This window comes from Anguilla rostrata, chromosome 18, assembly GCF_018555375.3.
Source record: "Anguilla rostrata isolate EN2019 chromosome 18, ASM1855537v3, whole genome shotgun sequence".
Taxonomy (NCBI): Eukaryota; Metazoa; Chordata; class Actinopteri; order Anguilliformes; family Anguillidae; genus Anguilla; species Anguilla rostrata.
In genome coordinates, this window is record NC_057950.1 from 4,158,891 (window position 1) to 4,171,530 (window position 12,640).

Consider the following 12,640-nt stretch of genomic DNA (forward strand, 5'->3'; position numbering starts at 1 on the left):
TGCACACGTTGGCACGGGTTTCAACCGTTTTGAAAAGGAAAAAAAAAAAAACCGGCAGAGTAGACTGCCTTGACTAGAAGACGACACTGTCTGCTAAGAGGCCAGAGGATAATTAAGGCTGTCTGAGAGAATAAAATATGCGGAGTATATTTGTACAAATGAGTCACACCAACCACAATAATTACAACAGTAATATTTATTGTAACAACAATTTTAGTAATAGTATAGGGCAGTAATTGTCAGTGTCAGGGAATCCATACGTGCTAAACTGTGAGCTATGAAATAGGCTTCCAAGGCTCACATGATTTGGATTACAACAATTTCTTCGGACTTCACCAGTAAAAATATATCGGTTCCTTTAAAATGACTTTGATGTGAATTTTCTTAATCTACAAGTAGGCCAGGCGTTTTAATCCCCACATTTTCATTAGATGTTTCCGTTTAGTTTTATGTGGTAACGGGAATAATAAATCAACGCAGAAACTGACTAAAATAACAAATCCATGGCTTTAACAGGCTGTCATATGTTGTATAATTATTCTGTATTTACCTGTTAGGACAGGAGTTTGTGTCTTCATTATAAAAAAAAGGATATTCAGATTTTACAAATCTCTAGCGCTTCGTGAGAGTGTGATTTATCCCATTTTGCTATCTTTGTTGACAAAAGGCTACAGAGTATATCAGTTATATATCTCATCTCTGTATTTCTACATCCAAATCATTGTAATTTAACAAAACCTACTATCGTACATTTTGCAGTATGACATAGGTGTGTTCGGATATTACAATATTATTTTCATTGTTGTCTAAACATATGAGCTTTACATTCATTTCCATTTCCATTAGTTGTCATGCATAAGGTGAAAGCTGTAGCGTTTCCATTTTCGCAAAAGTCCAAGTCCTGAACTTCATAGGTTTAATTCTGTGAGCCCAAAACCGCGCACGCGCCTATCACATCGGCCTATATAAGTCTAGGCCTATGGACTATACATCATTTTAAATGGTGACGCATGGCGTTCGGTTTAATCCCCTATAAACAATCGGATCAGATAGTGCCCTGACATGCTTGTGTTTCCAGACACGCATTTATTATAAACTGAAAACCATTTTGATTTATTCATGATGTAGACCAAGTGCCCTCTAGAGTCAGATTATTAATGCGTCATTGTCACCTCTGCAATATTATATTATTGGCTAATGTAGTTGCGTGTGTACTCACGTGATGAGAACAAAAAAGGTTACGTACATTTTTGCTAGGTATACCGTTTTCTTCGGTCGGACAGCTAAATCGCGTCTACTTCTGTCAGTAAAACTGCCTGTCCTGAAGACAGATGAAGCCGAATGGAGAAAAGGCAAACATTTATAATGTCCGCGCGAACTCACCGATGGAATTTCATTGAATCAAACAGTTCCATCAGACTTTACAAGTGTGGATAATGTAAACTGAGGACAAAAAGTACAATTACAAACGTGTTCCCCGGCTTTATGGGAATGGGGGAATGTGGACAAGGGATTATGTATAAGCGACCGGGAATGATAACGAGGTGCCGAAGCAAAATATTATGGGGCAATAAAAAGGTTTCCAAGGTAGTTAAGACATTCATTTTTATTTACTGTAGTTAACTGTTACACAGTTTCACACCGCAGGCATTTTATAATATTGCAAATAAAACGTTTCAACTCTTTACACCTTTACCCACTCATTTAGCCTCAATTAAGACATAAATGTAGCTATATTATCAGGCGATTATAGATGCATGCATGCATATATATATATTAATTTTCAAAAAAATATTTGTTGATTTTTCCAATTTAATTGTGTTTTGGACGCTAATTCGCCTGACTAAATGCAGTTTAGGTAGGCTATAGAAGCTATATTTCAAGACATGAAACTGGAGGCCATCTCAAACACTGGGGCGAAAATAAACGACAGGCCCAATGAAAACACTTTTTCCAAAGGCGCCGGAAGTATTGTTTCGGTTTGATTATTTGTTTAATACATTTCTGAGCAAATTGAAACGCAAGTGGTCGTGGATATGCGCACCACATCCGGCGAATATAATGGTGCGTATCTTGAAATAATAAATCACAACGGTTTCAATAAACAAATGACAAATGGGGGAACTGGGCTTCCTTTTCAAGTGGACACACTTCAACATCGCTGTCTGAACTCGCGGAAATTAATTAAAAATTTCTGATCAACAAAACAATAGCCTATCTACCCCCTAAATGCCTGCACACCAAATAGGTTATAGGCCTATACACAATACACCGACTGCCCTGTATTGGATGTCTTACTGAGACAGTTTTATTTCAGGTACTTCACGAGTGACAAACCATTAGTTTGCAATTGCACGTGGAAGAAAAACAGCATATGGAATGATTATCATTACCCGAAACACCGCCGCCAGAGTTAAGCAAGACATGCCATTTCGAGTAGTAAGACTCTCCACTGACGAGGCACGCGGCAGAAAATATTACCACACACCAAGGGTCTGCGTGAGGCAGCAAGCTGATAAATTCAGATTTAATTACAACCATCTGTGTCAGGCCGTGCCGTTTGCGCTCGTAAATCCACCTCTAACAAGCCTTCAGACATACTAGAGCTGAGAATATCTGAGCATGTCAGCCAACCCAACTTTCAAAGAAATGTTTGTCTTTGATGGTCCTCCCGGGGGGGAAGTATGTGTAACTTTATCATACGCGTTTAGTACACCGACGAATGGGAATTTTTATTAACATTCTTATTATTCCAATTCGTATAACGCTCACGCCACGCCTTCACGTGATGATAAAAATTTCCACAAAACCTGCTCTTCATTTTTAATTCTTGATGGGCAAGCGAAATTTCTGTACGGACGCAACTTTCATGGATTGGCTGTATATCAATAGACTGAGGTTATACACTGAAAATAAAATGAACTATGTAATTTTTTTTTTTTGGACAATTAACCAAAACTACTTTATTATATGTAAACATGCACCAAATGTTGTTCTTTTGTGATGTTATTCCAAAAATTTGTTTATGCCCTTTGGCCATTCTCGATTTAATCCAAACCGGAGATTTTAACCTAATTGGGTTAATTAGGGAAAAAAACACCTCACCCCTTAGTCATTTAGTAATATTTATTTTTCCGTCTTAAACGCTCTGTTGAAAGATCTCTTGCAAACGTGTACACGATGAAACAGGCTTACGTTTATCAATCCGCTGGGAATAACAATGCCCAGGTTTTTCGTGTTGTACCCTTTTCATAGACCACATAATAATAGTTTTTTTTTCACGAAAGATATATTTAATATAATAATAATGAGAAGAAAAAGAAGAAGAGAGAAGACTAAGATAATAATAATAATAATAATAATAATAATAATAATAATAATAATGTTTAAGTGAAAGAGGAGCCCAGTTATTTCCCGAGTTAAAATTATTATTCAACCGACCATTTTTCATTAACATCCATGGCCTCTGTACGTGAAAGCACGTGAAAGATACTAATCTAAATTTTTGTTCTTGAGTCCTAATTCAATATAGTGCCGTTGGCATTCAGTGGCATAAAAGGTGATTAATTTTTTATCAAGTGCTGTTTTTCTTTTTTCTTTTTTTGATTGCCTTAGTCGCAAAGATTACCTCCAGTTTGATTGAAGGTGCTTAGCTGAAGCCAATATCTTCAAAAAAGCATGTGTAAAAAAGTGAACAATTGATAACAAGTTTTTTAAAAATTAAAACGGCTTTTTTGGTCATGGCGAAAAGCAGAGAGAATAGCGTTTGGCCTGGCTTTACTCAACATCTGTCCAAAACTCTGTATTACAATTAAATATAGGTGCTTCAGATGTATCTTCACCAACACAAACTAAAAATTTCCTCGATCACTACAATTAATTCGCCCAAGTATTTCAATGTAATGGTTTGATTTATTTGCAAGTCAATGTTGAGGACAAAATGTTGATTGACTCCAGGCCGTAATGATGTATATAGGCGTACTATTTGTAGCCGTCTCATAAGAAACATAAGCAAAGTCCCTGGATTAATTGAATTGTACAGCGGATCCTTAATTTTAAAATATATCTTTGAGTAAGGCTTTCATTTGTTCTTTAATGATTAATTTTGATAAACAATTTTGTTGTTATTGAATAAAGCAAGTGTTTAAGTCTGTTCCAGTTTTATTTTACTATTTAATAAAAACGACAGCAATTTCCTGCTAGCAAATTAAAATATGCAAGAACCACATCTGCAGAATTATCTGAATTCCTACACCAGTTGCAATAAAAAAGCCTACTGTGCATATATTCTGTGCCGTTTAATTGTCCGATACGTTTTGTTGACAATAGCACTCTACCATAGAATAAATAATGTTGTAGATATCAAACATATCCAGTATGTCTAATTATTTGAACGAAACGCATTTGGGGGTTTTGCTCTAATGCTTAGAATGTAGGATTTTATGCTTTTTGTGTGTGGATTAGCAGGCTAAGTTAGTGTCAGTTTACTTGCTGATAACAACGGGGGCTTGGACGTCATTGGTTCTGAAGGTGGCCCTCCGGAGTCTTCTGAACCACGTAGATCATTTATAACTGCTCCCAAAGAGCTAAGCCTATGCCAAACAGCCCCGAACCTGCCCTGTCACAAACGCCTGATCCCTGGGATTAGATGCCGAGCTAATTTCGCGCTTTCTGTGGGGTCTTCAATTTGCAGAGCTCGGATCCGGAGAGATAGGACTTTAGCAGACATAACACCGAATGTTTGGCTGTGGCGTTTACTCCAGTCTTGTTGGGGTCATCGGGGATTAGTGATTATTTTCGTCTTTTTTACGCGGGGAAACATGTCAGTGGCTGAACAATCCTGCCGGGATCCTAATGGACTTCGACATGCTCATAAACCAAAAAGTGTTGGGGGATCTGACCGTAAAGGTAGAAAGCTAATATAATGTTAATGTTTTTTTTAAATGCCAATATGGTTTATATGCATTGATGACATCAACATTCAGAACAATTATTACGTTGTGCTTACTTGATATCTTAAATTAGGATTTTATATTTCGTTTTAAGATGTAGGCTATATGAAATGGAAAGCTTATTCATGTCCACTTCATGGGTTTGCGTTTTTCAGAACAACTTAACGATGCTACTAGCCTTACTTTATGTGAGTAATATTTTCGTTGATTAATGTTTAAATTTTAAATCTGCACTACACTAAATACTCTAAAAAGTTGATATTCTCATTTGGTAATAGTAACTTCTGATACATTGATTTGAAATAACAGGAATGTAGACTGTAGTCAGTTCTTCTTCTCACATGATGGGCCAAATGTATTAAATCTTACTTTTAAACGCATATGCTTTAAACATGGTTATTTTAGTGACAGACTAGAGTACAGTCAGACTAAGCACCAATGATTTCCTGTGTCTAAAGTGAAGGTTTGTCTGAATTTTTAAATTTTATTTTTATGGGAAGACAACGAAAAGTCTCACCAGAATCAGACAGACGAGTCCAACGCGGAGGACGGGTCACTGAAGAAGAAGCAGCGCCGACAGCGGACGCACTTCACCAGCCAACAGCTGCAGGAGCTGGAGGCCACTTTTCAACGGAACCGCTACCCAGACATGAGCACGCGAGAGGAAATAGCTGTGTGGACGAACCTCACGGAGGCGCGCGTAAGGGTGAGTCCGTGCGTATTGAGATGTGTTCATTTCAACCATTCTTAAACGTGTATAATGGCGTGCGTGAGGTCGCGTTGAGCTTGATACTCGTTGTAGGACTGGTGTCCCTCGAAATCGTAGGATTATAGCCTACTGTTAACTTACTTAAGGAAAATTTAGAAGATGGTACTTTCGTGAAATGTCCGTGAATTATTGTCCAGTTTCTCAAATACAGTAAATAATTGTTTCAGTATATTAAATTAGACCTAATTAAAATGCCACCATGCCGTGTTTTATACGCTTGGTGCTATTTTACTGTAAATAAAAAGTCTGACGCTCGGGTTGCATTTATTCATTGCTGTACTACTGCATTGATCAGCTGAGAATCACTTAAACTTGGGCTACCACAAGGAGGAGAGGTTCAAGTTACCTATATGGGGAAATTAACAGCAGAAAGCAAACTGAAAAGCGATGAATGCTGTTCTGCAGCTCCAGTCAACTTTATTGAATCATTCAAACTAATTCCCGATCCAGATTCAGCATCAATACTAGACACAATTTAGAGCTGTGTCCTTAATTTTGAACGAGGACCCAGAGCAAATATTGTATCTTTCCATTCTAACACAAGACAATGGAGTCAACCATCAAAAAAAATGTAACAAGATTGGTAAACTAAAATAGGCGGCACTTACTAAATTTTGTGAAGTTATGGACAGTGCACTGTGGTTAGGATCAATATGAAACCCCACTTTTAGCTGTTGATATGATATGCAATTTATAGACAACTCAGCCAGTAGAGAAACTGAACATTGCATGGGCAATGTATTAGGTGAGGGATAACAATAGCGGGACTGGGGGTGATGTACTGTGTAGACATTGTATGTCATGTCAAAACTGAGAGTTTAACAGGTTCTCTCACTAAATTGCTAAATTCTAAATGGCACATCCAAACCAGAGTAAGTATTTAATCTCTGTGGCGCATATGTGAGAAGTTGTAACATTAAGAATCTTTACCACCCTGAAACACTGGCAACTGTAGTTAGTGTGCTTGCATTTTTACATTTTATTAATCCTCTTGTTAAGCGCAGATCATTTAATAAAAATCGTTTTAAAAAACACTGTGTTGACAGTGCTGTGCTGTCATCACCAGTCTTTTAGTTTACAAGAAGGTGCCACTCGCTTTGCTGAGTGTCCACTCTGGGGATGTTAAAACGATAAACTAATCCTGTGGAAATTTCTGAGAGCTGACTGAAAGAAGAAGCACATTTTGGCCTTGAGGTATAATTAACACTAAAAGGAATAACATTTTGTGAACTGGTCTTGGTCTTCACACATTTGAAATCCATGACTAAGCTATCTAAACCCCTTTAAAGCAGCATTTATTGATATGAAATAATTTGGATTAGGATTGATTTAGAGTGCGAGTGTCACTACTTCATAAATGTCAGGTAAGACACAGTAAATCAATTTTGCAATCTAATCTGATCTCATTAAGATTTTTTTTTTTTTTTTTTTTGGCCCACAGTGTTCTGGTGAAAAATGTCCAGTCAAGCTTATAAGACTGGGCACACTTGCTACGCACTGCTTCCGAGTACATTTTGATGGCTGACGCTTGATTGGTTGAGCTTCTGACGACCGACCGGTGGATCAGATTCATGTTGGCTAGAGGAAAGGTCACATAGCACAAGGTCTTGGTTGTTGTTTTGAAAGAACAACAGAACAGATGCTATTGAAGTCCTAATATCTATCAGTGGCCAGCTGAACCTCATGTGTTCCACATTAATCCTGGCTGGTCACATACTCTTGACTGCATATCCGAGATACGTTTCTGCCTTGTCGAATTATGCAATTTAAAAACTATGTGCGCCTGATAGATTTCCAAGCTCTGGAGCTGGGAACAGTTGCTGGCTTCTCGGATAAGAGCGTTGTGCATCTCGTTCTCGTCTACAGAAATTAACTGCCAAATCAGATCTCAGCAAATGAAGCAAAGATTAATTCTGAAATAATATACACTGAGAATTATTTATTTTCGCGCCTTTTGGATATTGTTTTTTTGTGGTTTGTTTTCTGGAACTGTCACTGTCGAGTGGCGGAATGCTCATTTCAATTCAAATCAATTTACTGGCCAGTGGTCATCAAATTCTTAACTGTAACATTTTTTTTCTCCAATTATTCTATACCAAGAATTATGCAGCAATATCATTTTTGTTTTGTGCTGACTGCTGGTGCTGCTGCTAGCCTGTCATCCGTTAGCAGATTGGCATGCTGGTCCTGGGGTGCAATCATATGAGGGTGTAGGATGGTCCACAACACCCAAGTAAAGGATCTAGTATTTGCATTATTTTGAGATATATACAGTGCCCTTCAAATTGTTCATACCATTGATAAAGGTGTAAAAGCACTATAAATTAAATAAAGAGTCTTCTTCTTTGGCATTTTATAATGCCGGTGAACATTTTCTGTGGATTTTTGATCATTCCTCCATTTAGAATCTTTCAAAATCCTTGAGATCCTTCAGTCTGTGATTACAGACCGCCCTTTTCAATGCAAACCACACATTTTTGATCAGGTTCAGGTCTGGAATCTGAGGTAGCCACTTCAAAACACTAGTTTGTGGACTTAATAATTTCTTGGTGGATTTTGATTTACGATTAGGATTACTGTCTTGCGGAAAGACCTAGTGCAGTCCATGCACAACAAGTCCATAACATCAAATGTCCATCAACAAATTTCACCAGAGCCATGACACTCTTTTCAACGTAAACATCCTTTGCCCACAATTTGTCTCCAATGCGAATCCCACCACCGGTGTGCACGGTCCCCCAAAAGCTCAATTTTAGTCTCTTCTGATCAGAACACCCAGTCCAATCACAATTCCCATGCCATTATTTTTGTTGATTCTCTTCAATCTTTCAAGATTTTTTTTCTTCTTTTTTTTCTGGCAACTTCCTAAAAGCCTATTGGCATGGCGGCGGTGTCTGATGGTAGATTTGGAGACTTTGTGTTCCCAAGATGCAGTGAAGCTTTGTTGGTCTCCAACTGTGGCCCTTCTTTCGCCTCCCCCAAACCATCTGCCTCACCGTGCCCGGCAGCAAGATGCACTGGGGTCCTCTACCCAATGTTATCCATCATTCCAGTGGTTTTAAACTGCTTCATTATTGACCTACTAAATGGACTGCATTTATATAGCGCTTTTATCCAAAGCGCTTTACAATTGATGCCTCTCATTCGCCAGAGCAGTTAGGGGTTAGGTGTCTTGCTCAAGGACACTTCGACACGCCCAGGGTGGGGTTTGAACCGGCAACCCTCCGACTGCCAGACAATCGGTCTTACCTCCTGAGCTATGTCGCCCCATACTAGAGGAAAGTGGTATCTTCGGTGTCCTATTTATTTGTTTGTAGCCAGCTCCTGACTCGTGAAGGTCAACAACCCTTCGTCATATTTATTTTAAAAGTTGTTTGCCTTTTTACGTGGTGATTTATATGACCTCATTTTTATTCCTAGAACCAGAAGCAAGGATAAACCCTTAAAAAAAACAGCATATTAAAGCACATTTATTTTAGTTGGATTTTATTTCAGATAATTGTTAGGGGGTGTGAATAATTGTGACTCATATTTGGAAAAATGAATATTACTTGCTAAAATTTAGTTGAGCATATACAGGTATACATGTTCTTTATCAAAGGCGTAAAAAAATTAGAGAAAACTTAAAGGGCACCTGGGGCTGTTTTTATGTAGTCCTTTTGTATAAACAGTCGAACGCTCATATTAGATCTGAAACAGAATTTTTAAAGTGTTCTGGAAAATGTTAAGTCAATAAAAAAGAACCCCGGCGAGAGTGGTCTGTTGAATGGATGGGAAGCTAACAGGAAGAAAATGGTCATCAGTTAGCAGTTTAATGTACAGTAGGCTACAGTAGGCTATGCTTGATAGGGTCAAATAAATATTTTCCCGGAGGACGATTATATGTGCCCTTTAAATTGCTGAGAAAATGCAGGCCTATTCTGATTTTATACATGAATCGACAGCTACGATACGCAAGTCAAGCTCGCAGTTGTTCGTGTGAAAGAGATTGGGAACGGCGCCCGAAAGCTCATCTCCGCGGAGAATTTAACGTGGCATATTAAGTATCGGCGAACAAATAAATCCAACTCGAGACAGAAGTTTGGAACTGAAAACGGCCCGTTGCGACGGACGTAGTCAACAAAGCCAAATGCTCTCGCGACGCGGCTGTGCTGCGGAGCTGCTGTGAGAACGGCATGTTGCAGTTGGAACCGGAGACGCGCAGATATTGCGGTTGCTCAGATCTCTCTCTCTTGCTCGCATACTAATGAAAAGCAAATAAACATGCAGTAAAAATCACAGGAGACATTGGTTCTCAGAAATTTCATTCAATAAGGTGCACCTCTTCTCTTCTACGCGTGATACACTGACCGCGATAAACAAATAAGGCCCAGCACAGCTCACTCACAAACATAGCACAACTTTTAATTGCGGTGCGGTCTGCGCGTCTCTTCTCTGTAGTTAGCGGAACACGGTAAACGGACACCACCGCAGCACGTGGATACATGTAATAAGATCGTCTTTTGGGAAATGAGTAGTAGCCCAGTTCTGCTTAACGGAGGGAAAACAAGATGCCTTGCACAGCCAAAGTTATGGCAAGCAAAGGCTGTAGGTGAGCTCAGAAGCAATACCTGGACATGCGAGTGGCCAGGCTGTTCTGCACAGGACACACATCGCAATTCTCAGTGTAAAATCAACTCTGACAGAGTCCATATTGCACTAATAGAGTATTGTCACCCAGTGTGGACTTACACAAACTCAGCTTAATGAACACATTAATTACAAGTTTAATGAACACATCGGGTTTGACTGTGCAGCACCTCACAACTCGGGCATTAAATTAATATTTTACCTAGAATTTCACTTAAAAATAGCTACATGCAAGCGTTACTTTTTTATTGCATTTTTTTCTTTCGTTTTCATGTTTGCTGATTTGACCGAGCCATTTCCACGAAGGCACAATAAATAAGGAGACAGCAAGGAGTGTTACATTGGTAACGCAGCAAAAAATAATGTTTTAGGTGGCTGGGAGATGCTCTTTGGCAGGGATGAAATATATCAATCAAAAAGCAGAACAGGAACCAAGGCACTCTCCCATATAAAGTTAAAATACCTTTAGTGCATCGCCAGGTTCAAAATAGAAACAATAAAATACTCCCAACACTTAAAATATTACTCCCTGATGAAGGCTATGTAGCCAAAATGCGTTGGAGTATTTTATTGTTTTCTATTTTGAGCCAGCCCCTGCAATAAAGCCATTTTAACTTTATATGGGAGAGTGCCTTGGTTCCTGTTCTGCTTTTTGATAAGAAGTCATAATAATAAAACTTTTTGTATTTAACTGGAAACATAAATCCTGGTCTCTGTGTCACTGCAGTAGTTGTAATTCGGGGAGGGGGGGGGGGGGGGCAGGAATTAGAACTGGGCCTTTGAACCCTGGCCGAGTGCACAGGCAACGCTGATGTCCTGGTAGGACATTTTGGCGATAATGTGCACGATGCAGTGGGAAAGCTGCTGAATTATTTCAGTTCCAAGCAGCTCACAGCAAATGGCAAATCACTCAGGCATTGTTTTGGGAACAAAATGCTTTTATGAGGATGCATAAAAACCTAAGAACTTCCCATGAAATGCATTTTTAAAAACTTTTACATTGCATTACATTGATTTGGCATTTGACGCTATTATCCAAAGCGACGTACAAAAAGTGCATACTGTAGGTAATTGGAACAACTATGATACACAGGTCCGATAAGGTACAATACTCAATACTTTTAATATGGTCTCATAATTTTGGACGGCACATCTCCAAAATGTCCTATTTACATCTCATGTTCTATTTATACCTTCTACAATAAATCCTCTGTATGGTTCAGCGTAGGCATATTTGGATTCTCAGATACAATTCGATGTCTGGAAACTTTCTCTACCATTCATTATTTTCCTGTATTTATAATATATATATTTTTTTGAGATTACTTTTTTTTAATCGTTGGATAATTTTATTGAGGTATGCCTTTTAATTTTTTTGGTATGAATTTTGCCAAAAAATTGACCCGTCACCCAGCAATAAATTGTGTGCACAAGAAATTAATTGCACATCTCATCTTTCCCCTTAGGGAACTGACTGAAATGTCTTCTGTTTTAATTTGCCATTATAACTTTAATCTCTGCCATGCCCTCCAAAAATAGGACCTTAAAATTGACAAAATGGGAAGACAATTCTAAACTGACATTTTCATTCAGCAGAAATTCATAACTTATATAACCGAATGAATTAGCTTTAATAAATGATCTTCAATTTGACTGTTTAATAATAGAGATTTATGTGGTCGCCAAATCATTTTTACCGAAGTCTCTCAGCACAGTCCCATGCAATGTTGTGGCCAACCCTCGTGAAACACGTCTGTATTGTACATTTGTACAGTAGAAGGCTCTGAAGGAGTAATGTTCTAATGGTCTCAAAAAGCATAGGAGTGTAACTGTGGTCCCCAAAAAGCCAGTGTGTGTGCAGGTTTCTGTTCAAGCCAACACCCCTGGCATCATTTGCACATACTAGGAATACACAAATACTGGAGTCATAATGGTATCAGGTGATAATAGCTTAAAATAAACTTATTGGCATCAGCCAATAAACTACAGTTATGGCAGATGTGATACTATGTGGCAACATAAATGTGCCAATGGGGTGATGTATTTGATGCACTGCTTATGCTTAAATAAACATAAACTCAAAAACCAACCTAATTATAGTAATATAATCTTCTTTCCATAAAAAAAAAAATGAATTGCTACTCGCAGAACTCACAACCAAAACCAAACGGAGACTCGTAGCTCTTAACTTCAGAATAAAGTAAGCAAATGAATTATTTCACAAATAAAACGTACGTTCCATTATCTCCTCGCTTCCTTACTGTGCAGCCCTATCACACTCTAAACTGGA

General features: G+C 38.4%; 1 protein-coding gene across 2 annotated transcripts in view; it reads left to right on the forward strand.

Moving 5' to 3' along the window:
• The window catches only part of pitx3 (paired-like homeodomain 3), a 29,925-nt gene that overhangs the window by 14,260 nt on the left and 3,025 nt on the right, over nucleotides 1-12,640 (forward strand). The window contains exons 1-2 of one of the 2 annotated variants that reach the window (XM_064317261.1): nucleotides 2-4,908; nucleotides 5,453-5,658. In XM_064317261.1, coding sequence (XP_064173331.1) covers nucleotides 4,821-4,908; nucleotides 5,453-5,658 — 294 coding nt within the window. In that variant the 5' untranslated portion in view covers nucleotides 2-4,820. Of the gene's footprint in view, nucleotide 1; nucleotides 4,909-5,452; nucleotides 5,659-12,640 lie in introns of those variants that run through there. The other variant, XM_064317259.1, reaches the window with a different exon arrangement.